Source organism: Lineus longissimus, chromosome 14 (assembly GCF_910592395.1).
Source record: "Lineus longissimus chromosome 14, tnLinLong1.2, whole genome shotgun sequence".
NCBI classification, from domain to species: Eukaryota; Metazoa; Nemertea; class Pilidiophora; order Heteronemertea; family Lineidae; genus Lineus; species Lineus longissimus.
The window spans coordinates 969,733-992,842 of NC_088321.1; the positions used below are offsets into that span (position 1 = coordinate 969,733).

General features: G+C 42.5%; 1 protein-coding gene and 1 long non-coding RNA gene across 2 annotated transcripts; both read right to left on the reverse strand.

Annotated features, from left to right (window-relative positions):
• Positions 1–124: 124 nt before the first annotated feature.
• On the reverse strand, positions 125–9,697 carry LOC135498908 (dipeptidyl peptidase 9-like). Its single transcript, XM_064789426.1, has 14 exons — positions 9,641–9,697; positions 8,886–8,984; positions 7,839–8,258; positions 7,247–7,517; positions 6,938–7,125; positions 6,262–6,531; positions 5,673–5,844; positions 4,789–4,930; positions 4,270–4,351; positions 3,528–3,657; positions 3,019–3,308; positions 2,748–2,853; positions 1,879–2,071; positions 125–1,635 (listed from the first exon to the last, which is right to left on the reverse strand). Exons 2-14 carry the CDS (start codon positions 8,973–8,975, stop codon positions 1,431–1,433), a joined length of 2,559 nt encoding a protein of 852 aa, XP_064645496.1. The 5' UTR covers positions 8,976–8,984; positions 9,641–9,697; the 3' UTR covers positions 125–1,430.
• A 4,638-nt stretch (positions 9,698–14,335) lies between these two features.
• On the reverse strand, positions 14,336–15,559 carry LOC135499163 (uncharacterized). The gene is made up of 3 exons (XR_010449273.1): positions 15,463–15,559; positions 15,022–15,214; positions 14,336–14,706 (listed from the first exon to the last, which is right to left on the reverse strand). It is a non-coding gene; the product is annotated as an uncharacterized LOC135499163 (long non-coding RNA).
• Between the last annotated feature and the right edge of the window lie 7,551 nt (positions 15,560–23,110).

A 23,110-nucleotide genomic window follows, 5' to 3' on the forward strand; every position in this document is an offset into this window, starting at 1 on the left:
GCTCCAAGTGGCAGATACGGGGGGCCATGAGGTGTGCGACCCTCTTTTTTGTCGGGAGAGCTCAAAGAAAAGGACAACCGGCCAAGTGGGGTAAAGCAAAAAATAAAAACAAAAATTAATTCAATTTATCAATAAGTTACACATTTTATTAACAAATTTGTTCATTCCATTTCACCAGGTTATTCTAAAATTAATACACTGTACAGGAATCACATCAATGTACATGAGGTCAAGGTCACAATGGACTATGAGGTCAAGGTCACAATGGACAATGAGGTCAAGGTCACAATGGACAATGAGGTCAAGGTCACAATGGACAATGAGGTCGCACGTCAAACTCTGAGTACAAGGATCAACATTTAGGGGGGAGGTGTGCGAAGCAGACGTTACACTTTTGTGCTAACGACCAAGAGTAATAAATTATATGACATTTGTCATATTTTTTTCTCTTGGAAAAATGAATTGAGACTCAAATACCCTAAAATCCCTGAAAAAAATTAAGGGATTTGAAAAAAATTTCAAGACTGGTTGGAAATTCAGGACATCTCTGAAATTAATTTGCGCCGCAGACAATTTTGCGATTACAATATTTGCTACATTTACGGGACAAATTACACATATTACATCACTTTATAAGTTAACTACATGCCATGTCATTCTACAGCCTAACCTGGAGTAGTCCCAAAGCGTTAACTGTTCAATTTCTAACAATTTCGTAGGCCCAAAGCCCAAACCAGGGATTTGTTATCAATACAACTCCTTGTCCAAACCCACCAATTGAGAATTCACTCTCCTACAAGTGGAGACATCTTCCCTTCACTGCTGTAAACACATTTCAACCATTTTGCTGCAGATGACGCGCTGTGATTATCATACACATTCCCCCACGACCTGTGGATGATGTGCAGAGCATGTCATGCCCCTCTTGACTTTAAATTCACCAGCACTCGGTCACACACTCTCTGAACACGGCATGCCACCCTCTCTAAACATGGCATGGCACGCACACTAAACATGGCATGCCACCCACACTAAACATGGCATGTCACCCACACTAAACATGGCATGGCACCCACTATAAACATGGCATGTCACCCACTATAAACATGGCATGCCACCCTCTCTTAACATGGCATGTCACACTCTCTGAACATGGCATGGCACCCACACTAAACATGGCATGGCACCCACACTAAACATGGCATGGCACCCACACTAAACATGGCATGGCACCCACTATAAACATGGCATGGCACCCACACTAAACATGGCATGGCACCCACACTAAACATGGCATGGCACCCACTATAAACATGGCATGGCACCCTCTCTACAGCAAATAGGTAATGGATTGCCACTTCATATCATAACCAATCACCAACCAAACATTTCATTAGTAAATTCACCTACACAACTATCGTATTCTTCTGCTATAAATGCTCTTGCAGGAAACTAATTAGCATAGTTTCATAATGTTCATTAGCTTCCTGGCTACGTATCCCATGGCGTTCGTTAGGGTAGACCTGTATATGGTAGGGTTTACACGCCTTGATCAACGCGTTTACTAACTTATTCGTGTGTTTAAAGTGTACATTCTCATCGATGAGGCCGTGGACAATCAGCAGACGGTTTTCCCTGAAAGTGAAATGAATCGATAATCATTAAAGTGATATGAAATTGAATGACGGCCCGAATTGATAGTGCCAAACTCAGGATCAGGTGAAGGCAAATGATACATTTCTAAATTTTGATGAATGGAATTTTCTGTTTTCCCGGGCAAGGACACTCGGGCAAACTCTAACTTGGGATCTCCCTCAAAGGACAAACGATGGAAGTTAAGTGACTTTATCAAGATCACACGAGATGTAACCAACTCACTCTGTTGGGAATTTGTCAACGTTTTCTAGCACCGATCCTTGCTTGTACCCTTCAGGATTTTTTGACGGTAAACTCATGTAGCGTTCCGTGTAGCCCGTATCGTAAAGCTCCCAGCAGGTGACGGGAGCACCTGCGATTGCTAGCCTGTACACATCTGGTCGTTGCGTCAAACCCATCAAAGACAAATAGCCACCTATAAAAGGAGAACAATAATGTACACCAGATTTACATAGGCCACTCTCTGAACGCCAGATTTCCATAGGCCACTCTCTGAATGTCAGATTTACATGGGTCACTCTCTGAATGCCAGATTTACATGGGTCACTCTATGAATGCAAGATTTACATAGGTCACTCTCTGAATGCCAGATTTACATAGGCTACTCTCTGTATACCAGATTTACATAGGCCACTATCTGAATACCAGATTTACATAGGTCACTCTCTGAATGCCAGATTTACATAGGTCACTCTGAAAGCCAGATTTACATAGGTCACTATCTGAATACCAGATTTACATATGCCACTCTCTGTATGCCAGATTTACATAGGTCACTCTGAAAGCCAGATTTACATAGGTCACTCTCTGAATGCCAGATTTACATAGGCCACTCTCTGAATCCCAGATTTACATAGGCCACTCTCTGAATGCCATATTTACATAGGCCACTCTCTGAATGCCAGATTTACAAAAGGAAGGGTCGGTTGTCAGTTCTGAGGGTGTCCTTAATAGAGAGGTTAGGTCAGTGATCCCAACCCACAACAAAAACAATGTCTTTCGGGTGAAATTCCCTGAATGGTGGGCCAGGGCACCAGTCAATGAAGGACGTGGAATCTGTAACTTCAAGTCCAATGTCGCTGTATACTCACCGTATGACCACCCGTGTATCGCAACGCGTGTCAGGTCCAAATAGTTGGCGTAATTTCGCGACACCCACTTCAGCCCTTCCACCTGATCATCAATTTCTACCATCCCCTGAAAGTGGACGATAAATTTTTGAAGGAGTCAAACGAAAATAAACAACTTAAAATGAGTGGAAAACGCCAAACTATGTTTCGTTTTTTTATCTGAAATTCATAATGACCATCCTGAATAAAGCGCTGATGTCCGCAGAAATGATTCAAACAACTCAGCACTCACCATTCTGAATTTCAAATGACTCTCGAATGCCAAACCACGATTCACCGATCCTCGTCCGTCAATCACGACGACGGCGTATCCCAACGTGGCAAGAATGTGCAGACGGAGAAACCTCGTCCCCTTGTACGCGTTTGTCACTAGCTGAACCTGGGGACCGCCATACACGAACTGGATAACGGGGTACTTCTTTCCTTCTTCAAAGTTATGAGGTCGGTACATCATTCCGTGCAGCATGTTGCCCGTCTGGCTTTTGAATTTGAAAATTTCGGGCGCTTGATAGTTCTCTGGTGCTGGAAAACAGAACAATTTGAAAATATAATCATCTCTCAGCAGGACAACCTCTCTATTAGGGACGGTGATTTTGTCCCGAAAGTGTTATTTCTATAGAATCTTACCTCTGTAATCAGCACACCTTCCTATTACGGACAGTATTGGTCAGTCCAAAAGGTGTCAAACAACAAAAAAAGTCCATGCAAAAACTGTGACAAAACATCGTCAAAGATACTTACTCTGTGATTCTAGCAAACAGCCCCCGACTTGAGAAGTCACCGACTTTTCATCATTGATTACCAACTTATAGACATAGCAACAGGGGCTGGTTGATATACTACTGTAGACGCTTACAAACATCTTACAGTCCTGAAAACAATAAAAGAACTCGTGTAATTCCTTGGTGCGGTTTCTCCGGAGATGGAAGTTAAAGAGGATTTCGCACACAAACGATTCAGGCCACGTTTTACATTTTCTCGGGCGGTGGAAATGAACCGACTTACTTCCTATTCATAAGTCTGGTGCGAATTAGTTAGCTAGATCAGGCCTGCTGAACATGTGGACTATACACCTTTCCAGAAATGGGGCGCTGAGTGTCCGAAATAGTGATGTCATAAGGGGAAACCAGGCCTTATGGTGGAGGGACAAAGGAGATAGTCATGGTTAACCAACACACTTGAATGCCTTTAATGACGGACAAGGGGGAAAAAGTTAGTTCCAATGCAAGCCACCAATTTCGGGAAGCATGTATAGGGTCCGCAATAGGGTTCCATTCTGTAACTTGCGCATGACTTGATGATGCTTTCATACCTACTGAGGGGAGGGAAGGCATTGTAATTGTTGTAAGAAATACGGTTTAAGTAACATTGAGCGTGGTCATCAGTTGAGCGGGCGACCGTTGGATGAATATATCTACAACAAAATGTTTAAACTTGTCAAATGACTTTCAAAGCACGAATCATAAGCATAAAGAGAGCTTACCGCATCCATCGAGATAGAGTGAGAGTATCCTAATTCCGTCAGCCGTTGTATACTTCCTGGATGGGTATACGGTGTGACATATCTGAAAATAAACAAACAAAAATATTTCGACATGCCAAAAGAAACCAGACTCAAATCCGAAAATCTTAATTTTCATCCACATTCTGTTAAAGCAGACTTTGGAAATCACCTTAGTTCTGGAAAAATCAAAATCGCCAAAAAATATTTTTCTGCTGAAAAAGTGAAGGATATTTTGTGATTTGCCAAGTTCATCAAATCTTACTTGTAACAGCACTTTTTACTGTATTAACTACTGTTTTGAAACGCTTTACAATCGCAAACATTTTTTAGCCAGCCTGGCCAGGAACCTTTCTTGATAACCAAGGGCAGCCACTATCTCGGCACACAAGAACATTTCAGGGCAGTTGAGAGTTACAAAGTGGCACCGGCCGGGTATTGAACCCAGGACCTCCAGATTACAAGGAAGACGCTCAACCGTTGTGCTTCCACGTTACTTACAAGTGAGTTTCCAGTGGGGTGTCTTTAAGGCCCATAAAGTAAAGTAGGCTCCTAGCGCTGTCCACCCAGAACTGTTTCCCTATGACCTCCCAGTCACCCGACGTCAGCGGAATTTCGTTTATCACATTTGGTGCCGTGGATTCTGGAAAAGAAATGCAGAATTGTAAAATCAACGGAACGGAGTCGGAGAGCTTGGCATTCGTTCATTTGGACGTCAACGATCCGAGAAACGTCAGCGGAATTTCGTTTATCACATTTGGTGCCGTGGATTCTGGAAAAGAAATGCAGAATTGTAAAATCAACGGAACGGAGTCGAAGAGCTTGGCATTCGTTCATTTGGATGTCAGCGATACGAGAAATCATCGGCGGATCCGAGCGCCAGGGTATGAATCTGATCAGTCTTGTCGTCATTGGTTGTCTCTGTCCCTTGATAGCGAGAGTGCAATCTCACCCAGGCCGGTCCAAGATTTTCAGCACCCATCAGAGATTTGTCAATACAGCACCAGAAAAACCCTTTGAAGGTTGTCCGACTGTCTCATTGTCTGACCATGAAAGGTTAACATTTACAAATGGATTGATGTCGTAGACAAAGGAGCCTCATAGCCAATTGCTGGTTCACACTGTTGGCGACCAAGGAGTAAGGCCTGGGGTGAACCAAGGATTGTATTCCCGGATGAACAGGCGTGGCTTACAAGGAACTAACATTCCTGGCTCTTCGCAGTCCTTCGATGAGACGTAAACTGTGATACCTTGTAACTGGTGTCTATGCCAGAGACTTGAGATGGCGAGCTTTCCATTTCAGTCATCAAATTTATCATTTCGTAACAGGAAAGGTCTGAAATCTGCCTCAAGTTGGGAATTTGACGAATACACCCCTGACTCACCTTGGTGATTCCGCACCAGATCCATTGCTGACTCTTGACTGGTGGTGCCCCCTATTGGGTTGATCTGCGACGTCACGCAGTACAGGTGCGAAAAACCAGTCTTTTCACTCAACCAGATGAAGCTGATTCTGTCTGGCAAGTGCTGGGGGAAGAAGTGTAGAATATCGTGGGTCTGGAAAAAAGATGGAATATTTTAAAGAAAGTTGAAAACAATTTGACAGAAATATTCTCCACATAACAGTATTAGAGAGGATGTCCTTAATAGAGAGGATGTCCTTAATAGAGAGGATGTCCTTAATAGAGAGGATGTCCTTAATAGAGAGGATGTCCTTAATAGAGAGGATGTCCTTAATAGAGAGGATGTCCTTAATAGAGAGGATATCCTTAATAGAGAGGATGTCCTTAATAGAGAGGATGTCCTTAATAGAGATGATGTCCTTGATAGAGAGGATGTCCTTAATACAGAGGATGTCCTGAATACAGAGGATGTCCTTAATAGAGAGGATGTCCTTAATAGAGAGGGTGTCCTGAATACAGAGGATGTCCTTAATAGAGAGGTGTCCTCTAAGGGAGGTTCCACTGTACTTACGTTAACCCACATATCTGAGGTATCGCTGTATATCACTTGTGGTGCAGGAGACGGACCACTCTCGAGACTATTCATGTGAAAATCTGCGCCCTCTGACACGAAACACTCTGGCGGGATGAGAATCAACTCAAGGCGTTGCTGTACTCGGTCAAGGAGCTCACACCAGATGTAAGCACCATCGGGCGTCCAACCGGCACGGACTAGATACTCCATCCACGGGAATGAACACATCAGGGGTTCAGTAAGATGCCTGTGGACAACTTTGTCAATCTGGAAAAAGTTCTTTTGAAAATACAACTGTAAAAGCCTGCCAACTGGTTTGAGGAGCCTCATAGTCCGTTTGGTTTTGGGGCCCCACTTCAGGTACACAAATGTTTCCCATTTTCACTCGGGATTCCCGGGGCCTCCCCTGTTCAACAAAAAATTGTAAAGACGTATAGAGTATGCGACTGACCACCCAAATTCTTGCCCCCCCCCCCCGCAGATTTAAAGTGTGGCCCCTTACTGACAGGTATTTGTTGCCAGTCAACCCAGGATAAAATATTGGGAAACCAAATATGAAAATCTTTATCTATAAGATTCTTCCCTCTTGAAATATGCTTCAATCAGATTTTTAATTGAGATTTTCCGCCAACTTTTTAACAAAAGGCCTAGGCCTTTTCATACAGTAACTCACCTCGCCAGTCGTTTCATTAATTTCAAACTCTACAATCTTCAATTCGCTCTTTGCGTTCGGTGTGCCGGCTCTTGGATACCGATACTCATCGTAACCGCTCTCGTCTTCCGAAGATGACATAATATAGGTCAGCTCCACGTCCGATTCATCCACTTCTTCGTAGAGGATAGAGTATCTATTCTGCGAGCCTGAAATAGTCGACCAATGATGATAACGATAATAGTATAGCATTCTTATCGATGTAGGCTTCGTCCGTGGTCTCAAATCTCCACGCACAGCAATTCTACACTCCAAGAGAAACAAACTTACCAGAGGGTCTCCACCAGTAACCAGTATAACGATCAAACTCCTCTTGAACTACAAAAGATGGCACGCCGGCGCTCCTAACGTCCGTTTTACAGCGCTCCAACCCAGTGTGGGAAAACGTCAGTTGTTTTTCTGCCCCGCTTCCGCAGTTGTATGTCCAGATGTCATTGGATGATATAAATGCGATGAGATTGGTGTTTCTTGGGCAGACTTTGGGATCCATTTTCGGATTTGATGCCCGTGAGACGAGCGGCTGTGGCAAGATGTTCCCAGGCTGAAAAATCGAGATTGCAAATTCTATGAATTCTAATTCTGTAAAAAAAATGATATTGAGTTGAGAGTGGAGCGTCAACTAGGATATTATTAGCTCTATAAACAATATTTGGCGATTGTATTTTAAGTAGGAGGAAACCGGAGACCCCGGAGGAAACCTATGCTGTAAAGAAGAGTCATCCGCTCTATCACATGAGTGAACCGGGAATGACTGGCAAGCGAAGAAATAAGACCTTCAAGTACAGAACAAATGCTGAAGAAGAAGAAGCACTTTCGAAATCGTCCTTGTTAAGTCGTCGGAGGGTTAAATTTGGACACTTACCGTCCCCGCCACAACGTCCATGTCATGAAAGTCATACAGGCCACCCGACATCGGGAATACAAAATGGCCACTATCCGAGTGAACATCGTACGACGTTATCCCGAAATGGCTCATGCGCTTTCGTTCGCGTAACAACTGCTCTTCTTTTGATAGCATCTTCGTATGTTGTGTTGCCATGCTGTCTAAAATAGGATGCCACGTTAGATTGGGCGTCAAAGGATCGTAGGCCCCGGTGTGGGCGTACATGAGGTCGCTATAAAGGAGCGTATTTTCGCGGCAACCGTCAGGTATCCCCAGGAAGTATAATCGTGGATAGAGGCCATATTCTGTCAGTATCGGCCGGAAAGTGAAACTGTGCGGCACTTTGCTTGCGATCGTGGACTGAGCTTTCCTGGCCGCTTTTATGGTCTGGCGGATTTCCTGGAAAGAAGATGTCAATAAGATGTACAGAAGAACCTCCCATGAAAGAAGCCCTTCAGGCTAAGAAATGCTGTCTGTAATAGCATTCCGCGAAGATGACGTCACTGCAGCTGCTGCCCTCTATTTCCCAATCGCTGAATTACAGGCAATGTCGGACAAACATGCGGTTTCGTAATGGATTCAGGCTTTCTAACTAGGGCAGTTAGATTCAATCTGGCACATGTCCGAGTGTTGGAAATACTACATAATTGTTCTGAATATTTCTCTCTCTGACTCTATGGTATCATTCATGCTAAAAACAATACAGGGTCAAAGATAATTGACTTTGAAATAAGCTCAAATGCGTAGAAATAAGTGTCGATGTCCGACTGTCACGTGACTAAAACGTCATCAATATCTTATGCAAATGACCTTGTGAGCTATAAATAGTAACTTCGCGGGATGCAATTGAGAGGTGTCCTGATTGTAGATGCCACTTTCATTGGAAACGACTAATAATATTAAGTTAACAAAGCCAGTGTCGTTTTAGTGTCCGCCAGGGGAGGTTTCACTGTACCGGTATTTATAGCCAAGAGGTGTGTACCCTACGAAGGACGTGTCCTCTCATCATCATATGGCGTTATTTACCTGCCAAGTTTTCTTCTGCGAGGGCTGAAGTGGTTGATGCATAATGTTAGTGTCAATAAAAGGATCAGGTACTAACTCTGAAGCCATCATTACCGGAGACTGAAATAGAATGATTTTAATTTTATGTTACTTGACATTTTACTAACTTCATCATCATCATGGGATTTACCCCGGCCCCCTGGCCAGGAATAAGGGATGAGGCTCTGAACAATACATAGGTCTTCACGGTCAAAAGAAACCAGACATCATAATGTCTTCGCCTGGGACAACTCTTTGAGGATAGGGCTATGTCTGGGATGGGGAAAAGAATTGGATGGATGGTTTAGTCCATGAGTAGACTCCTAAATTTCATGGATTCATTGGTAGGCCTAGCACCTGGGGGTCACAGTGATTTTCTGAATTAACTAGGCCCGCCCTCGGTCTCTAGTTTCAGAAAATCTTTGAAGCCAGAGCTGGATCCACAGCTAAACTGTAAAAATCAGCCTTTGAATGCATGCACTGCAGGCATGCATGCTCGAAATTGGTGAAAATTAAGGACAAAATGTGTGACCATCTGCGATGGTTGTGCTGTGGCAGAGTGAGTGGGAGGGAAATGTGTACAAAAAAAAACTGGGACTTTCCATTGATGGATTATTTTGAATTGCGCATTTCTCGAGCTTTAGACCATAATTTACGCTGGTCTTTGATTTGAAATAAAGTTAAACATTCATATTTTAGATTCGAGTCAGTTGTTGAGGATCATATTTCGTCTTCACCTTTGTTTTGGATAAAATTTGTCGGAAGTAATTGCAAAAATCTGGCCATTTCGTCTGGGCGACACTACCGCCCTCTTACGGAAAAGCTTTGAGGCGTCGATAAATATTAATAGAAAAATTAATTTGAGGAAGACATTTTCATAAAATATATAGAAGAATGATATGGTAAATGTTTTTCAGAAATAATATTTTACTTCAAGTATTAAGTATTTTTATCCGATCAAAATGTCTAATTTCGTCACTTCTTTATAATTTAGACTCTTCCACCAGTCTCCTCCATTCGTTCATTTCATTACAGAGACTGGTACTTGACGGCGTTTCACTCGTCATGAACTCGAATTGGGGGCGTAACGTTCCGGTGTCCCGTCACGTATTTCCCACAAAGATGGGCAACCTCGAGCCAAGGAATACCAGTGTGAGCGGTATTGACAGTGTATGCACGGCTCGCCTCGTGTAAAATCAACGAGGCCTCCTCGACCCTCCGCTGTGCGGCGGATAGGGTCGAGTTTACCTGTCATTGGGTTTAGTAATGTCTCTGCCCAATTGGCAATGACAATTGACATGTATTCATCCACAACCGGAAGTGTCACATAGACCTTATCAAAATGTCAAGTTGTGGTAAATACATGGCTGGAATGGACCAAAGTGGAAATAATTCTCAATCTGTGGTTGATTCTTAATCTACAGAGTCAGGCCATCACAGAAATATGCGTTTTGATGATATATTTAAGAAAATGTGGTCTCACTGGTCAGTTTAGAACTTGTATTTTGACAGGGCCATATCAATGCGCCAGTGACGTTTTGATGGATATGGTGTACGGAAATCATTTTTTCTCAGGCAATCGGTATTGGAATGTTTTGAAACTTTATTATGCTATTGGCAAAGGGTTCTTCTTGACACATATAAAATTTTGTGCAAACCGTTGCTAATGGCAATGTCCCAAAAGTATATCAAATGCTACTTCATCATGAAGATGAAGATTCTAACGTTTGTTATTGATTATCTATGGCTTTACAAATATCTGGACTCCCTCCCAAAACTCTCATGCCGATCCACCGCCGTTGTGCGTATCCATCCTTCTCCCCCCCCCCCCCCCCCCCACTCCCATCCTGAGGAAAACAGGGGTCAATGTTTGCTACTCCGGCCCTGCGTCTATCTGTCTTCGGTCATTTGGATATGTGTGCGGTAAAAGTCTCGGGGAATGCGACAATCAGCAGACCTTGGGCTAACTTGACGTCCCGGGGTAGTGACGATGGGTGTTCAAATACTCAGTTGACAACGCCCGTACCAGTACAACCCATCCGAAGGACGTGTACCAACTAGTCTGCCTAAAACAGCAGGTTTTCTCAGGTACCGGTACGGCAGTGGCGTGCGTCTTTTTCATTGAAACGACCTCGCACGACCGACACATATCGTCGGTGATGATGGAGAGAGCGGTAGTCGGTACATATTGAGCACGGTTCACTAGCAGTTCAATGTGCTCGTGACGTGCCGAGAGCAAATCTCACGGGTGGGGCGGAAATCCGCCATAAATTATTGACATCATCGGCGCCAACAACAAGTTCTTTTGACTCTGCCGGAGTCTTTCAAAACAATTGATTGACGACTCTGACCCTGCTGACCTAGATTCTTAAAGACTTTAAAAAAGGCCATTCAAGCGTTAAATCAACTGCAAAGATAATCTTTTATATCACTGAGGTATATGAATACGATATGTTGAGAAAAATCTGTACTACTATCGAAATACACGATTACTTGGAACTATTTGGGTCAATCACTTTGCCACCTGCGCGACCTAGTCACAATTACGGCGCGCTCGTTTGCATACCGCATATAAGAGGCGAATGAAATCGTCACTTGAGCATGAAAGCCTTGACGGTTCAGCGCTGAGAGTGTTTGACTGTGGATCGGCTGGTCACGGGTTCGACTCCCGGTGAATCTGCCGCACATTTCTCTTTTTTTCTTCTTCCTTATCTTCTTATCTCATCAACCATGTACCGATGTCATAATTTTCATTAGTATCATTATCATACCCCGCATCCAAACTTTTCAAACTGCAGCACATACTGATTCCGGGCGTTCGAGTACTACCGACGATGGATCGAATCGGCAGCTGGTATTTTCGAGGATACATTGGAATTAGGGTATCCTGAGCTTCAGACCTTTTATGCTCCTTCGTCATATCGAGAGGCGGAGGATATTGTAAACCACTGGGTTAAAATGAGTTAAGACGAATAAGGAGCTGGTATTTTGAACCGGGAAATGGGTCAGAAAGGGTTAAAGTCAGTGACAGTTGAATCGGGAGCTTGGTAGGAAAGGGTTAAAACCACCAAAGTTGAGTTATCGGACTGTGGAAGGTTAATATTTGAAAGAAATTTGAATTGGGAACTGGGAAATGCTTAGCCCATTTCCTAGTTCCTTATTCGTACCCAAACATACCATGTTTCAAAATGGGCACGAATAATTAGGAACTGAGAACTGGGAGCTAACTTCACAGACCCCAGGTGCACAGGTGTACAGGGCCGGAGAAGCGAACATTAACCCCTGATTGACGACTTCCCCCTGATCGGCCGTCAGAAAGGCTATTACTTTATCGGTAGTCTCCCTGCACCCCCCTTCCTTCCCCACGCGTCCATGTCGCGACAACACTTACATTACACTCACTCGTGGTTGTCGCACGAGACACAATAATAATAATAATAATAATAAATTGTTATTTGTAAAGCGCCTGTATGATCACTTGAAACAAATGAAATGACACACACTGAAAGCCTGGGTGTTCAATGAGTAACGGATCCAGGGAGGCTTTCCTGACCCAACTAGTGCACCACGTGCATGTTGTATTGAAGAAGGATAACCTGATCCCGAGGTTTCCCTCTCTCCAAAACGCGTCGCTACTTTTGTAGCAGTACGCTCTTGCTGAACCCACTGACGCGATTTGTCGCTTTGCAAAAATCGCTACGACAAGTCGCCGCGTGCCGAATTTCGTAACCTGTTCCCACTTGGGGGTTATCTCTGACGATTGACATCGAGGTCGCAAAGAGGTCCATTTAGACACCTCTCACAGACCATTTGAGACTTGTCTTCACACGACCCAGAATCCGATTTAGACGATATTCTCGTCTTAGTGAAAGGACATGGTGATTTTTTTTCAGTGACGGTGTTTATTTTTCATCTCGGGCACCTGACTTGGCCAACGAAGAGAATGATGAATAATATTTGAATCAGGATAGCGCCCATCCATCCCGGCCTCGGAAAAGGCCTGTCTCAGATCTATTGGAGGGGACAAAGTGGGCTTCTGAGACCTCCAGACTAGCATTTGATTCACATGATCAAGAGGTGATAGCTCCTGGGTGAGTTTACAGTAGGGACCTACACGTAGGATGGTAGCCGACTGATATGTCCCACTGGTGCTGCCACATTTAAGGTTAAGACAGCTCCTGGGCGAGTTCATTGTGTGTGTGGGGGGGGGGGGAGGCTGTCCTATATTGATATATCCAGCATGTGCTGCCATTTGAAGCCCAGACAGCTCCTGGCCGGGTGAGTTTACAGCAGGGGACTATGAATATGACAGATCCAGCGGGTGCTGCCATTTGACGGTCGGACAGCTCCTGAGTGAGTTTACAGTAAGGGCCTGTAATTCATTTTACCATAACAAAACATAAATAACTTCAAAGAAGTACTTTCTTATTATATTATACATTTTTACTTCATTACAGTAGAACCTTTCTATTGAGGACACCCTTGGGACTGACAAGTGCTGTCCTTTATAGAGAGGTGTCCTGATTACAAAGGTCAAATTGAATGTAAATAACCAATTTGGGATCGAACGTAGTGTCCTCAATAGAGAGGTTGTCCTTAATAGAGAGGTGTCCACTAAGGGAGGTTCCACTGTATTTACATCATACATTTTACATTTTATAAACAATATTTGATTGTGAAAAAATGGGTGAGAGGAAGCAATTGCCTTTGCAAGGCCATTCCTAGAATCTCGCCCTTTTTATCACAGGTCAATGTTTTAAACCTTTCAAGCCATGTGCCCAATTAGAGCTACTATTACTATTAAAACGCGCAACATGCTCACTGGCATGAGCCTCTGAGTTTTAAAATCTGATAGCAAACTTTTCCCAATTATAGCAAACAACTGGGATCAAGTTTAAAACCGGTGATAAGATTGTATTGCAGCTTCGCCATGGTTACCAAAAGTGTGTCATCTTCCTGGAGATAAGACTAATGAGTGCCTAACCTTAGATACGTTGCGCCTACACCTACTGCACTCACTAGTCTCAATCCTATCGCTAGGTGGCTACTGATGACGGCACTAACTGCCAGTCATGAAATAAACTAATGCTGTAACCCTGTAGGCCTAACCCACCTCTAATCTAGCTATAATGACCAACATGTACCACTGAAGAAAATACAAAAATGCCAAAAAAGCTTTAAAAAATAAAAAATAATTGAAAATAATAAAAGATATGCCTATGTGGGGCAAAGGAAGATGACACAGTATCAGATGATAAAGTTATCAACATACTTTAGTGGCTTATTTGATTCACAGACTATCTGAGAACAGGAAGGGCGCTCCCAAGAGCATTCAGGCTTGAAAAGTTTAAATTACATTAGTTTCAAGGGTGCAAAACACACTGGGCCACAGTGAAAGATTATGTGCAGTATTGCATTGTCAAATACATACAGGTGATCTACATACAGGTGATCTACATACAGGTGATCTACATACAGGTGATCTTCAAACATGTTGATAAATCACAATTTTGAACAAACATTTTGCCTAACAAATTGTAGCGTTGCATTACATCACATTACATTTCCTTACATTTCCTGAAACAAGAGCATCATTCTGCTCTGTATCAATGTGACGCGTTGGTGTAAGCGCGGAGAGTTCGTTCATTAAGTTTCTCCCTGACGGAAGTGATTTGCCTGAAACAAGAGCGTCGATGGGATCGTCCAGCTCTGTATCAACGCGAACATTGGTGTAAGCAATGAGAGTTCTTTCATCAGGTTTGTTCCCGACAGTATTCCATGTATCTCTGACATGAGGTTGTAGCTGCAAATAGAAATACCCTTGAAACTTTCAAAACCCGTTTAGACAATCTCTGGAAAAAATTTAAAAGTTCATAGTTTTACTACAAGTGAGACGACTCGTCCACACCGTACTTTTTTCCTTGTTTTTATAAAGCGCCTGGTCTTTTTGTGTTTTTCTGTGTAGGTACCATATTTTGATATACAAACAATAATAGAGAATGACCAGTTGGATAATGAGTCTAAGTATAAAAGACAAGGAATGAGGATATCGTAAAGAATTGACTGTCAAATTCAAAGTGATGGAAAATAGACTGTATTGCACTGATTTTTCACAAACCTTATAAGTTGTCTGAGACCCAAAGGTTATAAAACTTCCACGATGATGATGATGATGAAGTGATTTTCCTCATCGGTGGTTTTTCAGCGTATCCTGATCAAGGCAAGTGTTTTCGAGACGATCTTTGATGGATTCTCCTTTCCTACAGAATGGGGATGTCAGTGATTCAGATGTGATCCTAGGCTTGTTGAACCTTTAAAATATTAGAATAAGAATGATGTGTTCAATTTGGAATAAAATCTTTAGCAAGACTTTTCAAAACTGCTAGAAATTTCTCCTCTAGATCTTTACATTCTTGTTGGAATCCGTTTTTTTATGTTCTTGAATGTATTGGATGGTTCAGCTGTATCTTACTCAAGTCACATAATCTCAGTCACTGCTCAAAATTTCAATCTATGGCATTAAAACAGCAGACTAGCTCAGTCAAGAATCGAGTCTTACCTTCAGGCTATCTGCGCCATTTTGTGGCCAAGCTTAGTCAAGGATCAAGTCGAACCTTGAGGCTCTCCTTCAGGTTGGTTGGGAGGGTCGTTCTTCGTCATCCCAAAGGCAGTGATGATACCGAGACTTGCAACTTCTCACCTAAAAGACTAGTTGAACCTATAAAATATGGAATCAGAATGAGGCATTTCAATCAATCCTTAGCAAGATGTCTTAAACCTTGCTGAAAAATCTCCAATCCGAGCAAGATGTATTAAATCTTGCCGAAAAATCTATGGCATTAAAATAGCAGACTGTCTGCGCCATTTTGTGGCCAAGCTGAGTCAAGGATCAGGTCTAACCTTGAGGCTCTCCCTCAGGTTGGTTGGGAGGGTCGTTCTTCGTCATCCCAAAGGCAGTGATGATACCGAGACTTGCAACCTCTCACCTAAAAGACTAGTTGAACCTATAAAATATGGAATCAGAATGAGGCATTTCGATCAATCCTCAGCAAGATGTCTTAAACCTTGCTAAAAAATCTCCAATCCGAGAAAGATGTATCAAATCTTGCCGAAAACTCTATGGCAATAAAATAGCAGACTGTCTGCGCCATTTTGTTGCCAAGCTTAGTCAAGGATCAGGTCTAACCTTGAGGCTCTCCCTCAGGTTGGTTGGGAGGGTCGTTCTTCGTCATCCCAAAGGCAGTGATGATACCGAGACTTGCAACCTCTCACCTAAAAGACTAGTTGAACCTATAAAATATGGAATCAGAATGAGGCATTTCAATCAATCCTTAGCAAGATGTCTTAAACCTTGCTGAAAAATCTCCAATCCGAGGAAGATGTATTAAATCTTGCCGAAAAATCTATGGCATTAAAATAGCAGACTGTCTGCGCCATTTTGTGGCCAAGCTGAGTCAAGGATCAGGTCTAACCTTGAGGCTCTCCCTCAGGTTGGTTGGGAGGGTCGTTCATTGTCATCCCAAAGGCAGTGATGATACCGAGACTTGCAACCTCTTACCTAAAAGACTAGTTGAACCTATAAAATATGGAATCAGAATGAGGCATTTCGATCAATCCTCAGCAACATGTCTTAAACCTTGCTAAAAAATCTCCAATCCGAGCAAGATGTATCAAATCTTGCCGAAAACTCTATGGCAATAAAATAGCAGACTGTCTGCGCCATTTTGTGGCCAAGCTGAGTCAAGGATCAGGTCTAACCTTGAGGCTCTCCCTCAGGTTGGTTGGGAGGGTCGTTCATTGTCATCCCAAAGGCAGTGATGATACCGAGACTTGCAACTTCTCACCTAAAAGACTAGTTGAACCTATAAAATATGGAATCAGAATGAGGCATTTCAATCAATCCTTAGCAAGATGTCTCAAACCTTGCTAAAAAATCTCCAATCCGAGCAAGATGTATTAAATCTTGCCGAAAAAATTAAGGCATTAAAATACCAGGCTGTCTGCACCATTTTGTTGCCAAGCTGAGTCAAGGATCAGGTCTAACCTTGAGGCTCTCCCACAGGTTGGTTGGGAGGGTCGTTCTTCATCATCCCTAAGGCAGTGATGATACCGAGACTTGCAACCTCTCACCTAAAAGACTAGTTGAATCTATAAAATATGGAATCAGAATGAGGCATTTCAATCAATCCTAAGCAAGATGTCTTAAACCTTGCTGAAAAATCTCCAATCCGAGCAAGATGTATTAAATCTTGCCAAAAAATCTATGGCATCGAAATAGCAGACTATCTGCGCCGTTTTGTGGCCAAGCTGAGTCAAGGATCAGGTCTAACCTTGGGGCTCTCCCTCAGGTTGGTTGGGAGGGTCGTTCTTCATCATCCCAAAGGCAGTGATGATACCGAGACTTGCAACTTTTCACCTAAAAGACTAGTTGAACCTATAAAATATGGAATCAGAATGAGGCATTTCAATCAATCCTTAGCAAGATGTCTTAAACCTTGCTGAAAAATCTCCAATCCGAGCAAGATGTATTAAATCTTGCCGAAAAATCTATGGCATTAAAATAGCAGACTATCTGTGCCTTTTTGTGGCCAAGCTGAGTCAAGGATCAGGTCTAACCTTGAGGCTCTCCCTCAGGTTGGTTGGGAGGGTCGTTCTTCGTCATCCCAAAGGCAGTGATGATACCGAGACTTGCAACCTCTCACCTAAAAGACTAGTTGAACCTATAAAATATGGAATCAGAATGAGGCATTTCAATCAATCCTTAGCAAGATGTCTTAAACCTTGCCGAAAAATCTCCAATCCTTAGCAAGATGTCTTAAACCTTGCTGAAAAATCTCCAATCCGAGCAAGATGTATTAAATCTTGCAAAAAAATCTATGGCATTGAAATAGCAGAGTATCTGCGCCATTTTGTGGCCAAGCTGAGTCAAGGATCAGGTCTAACCTTGAGGCTCTCCCTCAGGTTGGTTGGGAGGGTCGTTCTTCGTCATCCCAAAGGCAGTGATGATACCGAGACTTGCAACCTCTCACCTAAAAGACTAGTTGAACCTATAAAATATGGAATCAGAATGAGGCATTTCGATCAATCCTCAGCAAGATGTCTTAAACCTTGCTAAAAAATCTCCAATCCGAGCAAGATGTATCAAATCTTGCCGAAAACTCTATGGCAATAAAATAGCAGACTGTCTGCGCCATTTTGTTGCCAAGCTTAGTCAAGGATCAGGTCTAACCTTGAGGCTCTCCTTCAGGTTGGTTGGGAGGGTCGTTCTTCGTCATCCCAAAGGCAGTGATGATACCGAGACTTGCAACCTCTCACCTAAAAGACTAGTTGAACCTATAAAATATGGAATCAGAATGAGGCATTTCAATCAATCCTTAGCAAGATGTCTTAAACCTTGCTAAAAAATCTCCAATCCGAGGAAGATGTATTAAATCTTGCCAAAAAATCTATGGCAATGAATTAGCAGACTGTCTGCGCCATTTTGTTGCCAAGCTGAGTCAAGGATCAGGTCTAACCTTGAGGCTCTCCCTCAGGTTGGTTGGGAGGGTCGTTCATTGTCATCCCAAAGGCAGTGATGATACCGAGACTTGCAACCTCTCACCTAAAAGACTAGTTGAACCTATAAAATATGGAATCAGAATGAGGCATTTCAATCAATCCTTAGCAATATGTCTTAAACCTTGCAGAAAAATCTCCAATCCGAGCAAGATGTATTAAATCTTGCCGAAAAATCTATGGCATTAAAATAGCAGACTATCTGCGCCATTTTGTGGCCAAGCTGAGTCAAGGATCAGGTCTAATCTTGAGGCTCTCCCTCAGGTTGGTTGGGAGGGTCGTTCTTCGTCATCCCAAAGGTAGTGATGATACCGAGACTTGCAACCTCTCACCTAAAAGACTAGTTGAACTTATAAAAAAAGGAATCAGAAAGAGGCATTTCAATCAATCCTAAGCAAGATGTCTTAAACCTTGCTGAAAAATCTCCAATCCGAGCAAGATGTATTAAATCTTGCCGAAAAATCTATGGCAATAAAATAGCAGACTGTCTGCGCCATTTTGTTCCCAAGCTGAGTCAAGGATCAGGTCTAACCTCGAGGCTCTCCCTCAGGTTGGTTGGGAGGGTCGTTCTTCGTCATCCCAAAGGCAGTGATGATACCGAGACTTGCAACCTCTCACCTAAAAGACTAGTTGAACCTTCAAAATATGGAATCAGAATGAGGCATTTCAATCAATCCTCTGCAAGATGTCTTAAACCTTGCTGAAAAATCTCCAATCCGAGCAAGATGTATTAAATCTTGCCGAAAAATCTATGGCATTAAAATAGCAGACTATCTGTGCCTTTTTGTGGCCAAGCTTAGTCAAGGATCAGGTCTAACCTTGAGGCTCTCCCTCAGGTTGGTTGGGAGGGTCGTTCTTCGTCATCCCAAAGGCAGCGATAATACCGAGACTTGCAACCTCTCACCTAAAAGACTAGTTGAACCTATAAAATATGGAATCAGAATGAGGCATTTCAATCAATCCTTAGCAAGATGTCTTAAACCTTGCTGAAAAATCTCCAATCCGAGCAAGATGTATTAAATCTTGCCGAAAAATCTATGGCATTAAAATAGCAGACTGTCTGCGCCATTTTGTTGCCAAGCTGAGTCAAGGATCAGGTCTAACCTTGAGGCTCTCCCTCAGGTTGGTTGGGAGGGTCGTTCATTGTCATCCCAAAGGCAGCGACAATACCGAGACTTGCAACCTCTTATTATTAATTATTTATTATTGTTATTATTATTTATTATCGTTATTATTGTTATTATTATTAAAAACATTTTTATAGCGCTTAACGTTGTTAAAGCTTCTAAGCGCTTTGTAATAAAACATTAATACATGATAGAATAAAAGTCATTACTAAAGAAAACGTGCAAGTGGGATTTTTAAAAAATGGATTCAAAAGAAGAACCTCCCAATACCTGATATCTAGGCCTGCTCTTCCAGTTGAACTGTCTGTAAAGATAGAAGAAAACATCTCATCAACTGTCAAATTTTTTCACTTTACAAACTAATATCTATTCTAACCTTGTGGCTTGCCTCCAAACTAGACCCTCCTTCGGTTGAAGAAGCTCCCGATACCAGATATCTAGGCCTGCTCTTCCAGTAGAACTTTCTGCAAAGATAGAAGGGTACAATTTCATTAACTTTCAAACTTTTTCACTTTACAAACTAATATCTATTCTAACCTTGTGGCTTGCCTCCAAACTAGACCCTCCTTCTGTTGAAGAACCTCCAGATACCAGATATCTAGGCCAGCTCTTACAGTAGAACTTTCTGCAAAGATAGAAGGATACAATTTCACAAACTTTCAAACTTTTTCACTTTACAAACTAATATCTATTCTAACCTTGTAGCTTGCCTCCAAACTAGACCCTCCTTCGGTTGAAGAACCTCTTGATACCAGATATCTAGGCCTGCTCTTCCAGTAGAACTGTCTGCAAAGATAGAAGGATACAATTTCACAAACTTTCAAACTTTTTCACTTTACAAACTAATATCTATTCTAACCTTGTGGCTTGCCTCCAAACTAGACCCTCCTTCTGTTGAAGAACCTCCAGATACCAGATATCTAGGCCAGCTCTTACAGTAGAACTTTCTGCAAAGATAGAAGGATACAATTTCATAAACTTTCAAACTTTTTCACTTTACAAACTAATATCTATTCTAACCTTGTGGCTTGCCTCCAAACTAGACTCTCCTTCGGTTGAAGAAGCTCCCGATACCAGATATCTAGGCCTGCTCTTCCAGTAGAACTTTCTGCAAAGATAGAAGGGTACAATTTCATTAACTTTCAAACTTTTTCACTTTACAAACTAATATCTATTCTAACCTTGTAGCTTGCCTCCAAACTAGACTCTCCTTCGGTTGAAGAACCTCTTGATACCTGATATCTAGGCCTGCTCTTCCAGTAGAGCTCTCTGCAAAGATAGAAGGGTACAATTTCATTAACTTTCAAACTTTTTCACTTTACAAACCAATGTCTATTCTAACCTTGTAGCTTGCCTCCAAACTAGACCCTCCTTCGGTTGAAGAACCTCTTGATACCTGATATCTAGGCCTGCTCTTCCAGTAGAGCTCTCTGCAAAGATAGAAGGGTACAATTTCACAAACTTTCAAACTTTTTCACTTTACAAACTAATATCTTTTCTAACCTTGTAGCTTCCCTCCAAACTAGACCCTCCTTCGGTTGAAGAACCTCTTGATACCTGATATCTAGGCCTGCTCTTCCAGTAGAGCTCTCTGCAAAGATAGAAGGGTACAATTTCACAAACTTTCAAACTTTTTCACTTTACAAACTAATATCTTTTCTAACCTTGTAGCTTGCCTCCAAACTTGACCCTCCTTCGGTTGAAGAACCTCCCGATACCAAAAATCTAGGCCTGCTCTTCCAGTGGAGCTTTCTGCAAAGACAGAAGAATACAATCTCATATGGACAACAAGATTGATGACAACACTTTGGAAACCACAGGGAAATCGGTCTGGTGTTTTAGGAGACATCACCAGTCACAGGTGTTGATATTAAAGGGAGAATATGGGCAGTAGCTAGGCAGGCAAGATATAGTTACACAAAGCCGCCAATAGGGGCCTCTTACATCTCAAAGTAGGTCAAAATGATTCACGCTTGTACGGGGGATACGTACAACGAAAATTTCATGGTTTGAGACCGGCTTTAATGAATATACAGTAGAACCTCTCTATTAAGGACACCCTCGGGACTGACATGTGCAGTCCTCAATAGAGAGGTGTCCTGATGAGAGAGGTCAAAGTGAATGGGACCGAGCAATTTTGGGACCAAAACTTTTGTCCTTAATAGAGAGGTTTTCCTTAATAGAGAGGTGTTCGCTAACAGAGGTTCCACTGTATTTGGATGGAAAGCGTTCCTCATTAATTAAGCCTCTGGGAAAAAGTTATGAGTGTGGCGGATTGTCTTTATATAACTGAAATATGGCTTAGACGTTTATTACGGGTACGTGACCTAAAACATAACAATAAAAGACGATATTAATATGCGGTGGAGGTGCAAGGTCAAAGATGGAAGCCTTCGGCACATCTCCGCTTATTTGGTTCGAACCCACAACACGAGGCATGCATGCAGTGCATGGATTGGCATACACCGCAGAAGCTTTATTTAGAACATAATATTTCGGCCTTAAAAATCAACAGTGATTAAAAACGCCTAATAAACAGTAACAAAGAACATCGTACTTACATTTGATCAGGCTTTTTGACAACGCTAATACGGTCTAACATGAGAAATCGGGAGTTTTTGTGCACAACGCAATTTGAAAATGCCGTGGCCATCACAGTGCCATTCCAAAGACATGCGCAAATGGGCTAATCGTGACACGGTCATGTGCAAAGGGGCTAATCATGGCAGGGACATGCGCAAATCTTCGAAGAAAGGGCAAATCAAACTTCACAAAGTTGTCGAACATCCACCAGCAGTTGTGGCGCGTTAGCTCGGAGCATAGAGCGTCAGACTGGCATGACCTGTGTTGTGGGTTCGAATCCTACCAAGCGCTACTTTTATAATGCATTTTTTGCCTTTTTGGGCGACGATTATTTTTATCAAAGCAATTAGCATAAGTCCAGCTGGACCAGACCGTGTCAGCAGAACCGTGCACTGGCCGCCTTGTCGACCTTTTCAGGGAGTTGCAACTCCCTGATCCTTCCCATGGTCTATAACCGGATCTTGGGAGATGCAAAAGCTTTTGTGGTCAAGATGAATCTGCCATGTCCTTCACTGCGGACTTAAGATGACATCTCATGGGGAAAGCCCTTTATTTCGCTCAGCTCCATCATACTTATCAAGTTTGTTTAACTCTTATTAACCCAGGCGCACTTAGACTATTAAGATTAGGACTTTCTCGTTTAATGTGGTAAGAAAGTGTCGTTTTCCGCCAAGTGTCAAATAGCCCTCGGATAAATGTGGCGAGTATTTTCCGCAACCAAACTGGTTTAATCTTTGGGTTATTTTACTTACAAATAAACTGGCGAGACGCTCATAAATCACTCTGATTTTGTCAGCATTACTCCCATCAGTAACAGTCTGTCTACATCTAAAGCCATCCTGAGGATATCCGGGGTCAATGTTCGCTGTTCGTTTCTCCGACCCTACGAGCAGGGTCACTCGAACATCTAATTAATTGGTCATCAGGCGTCCTGAAGCACAG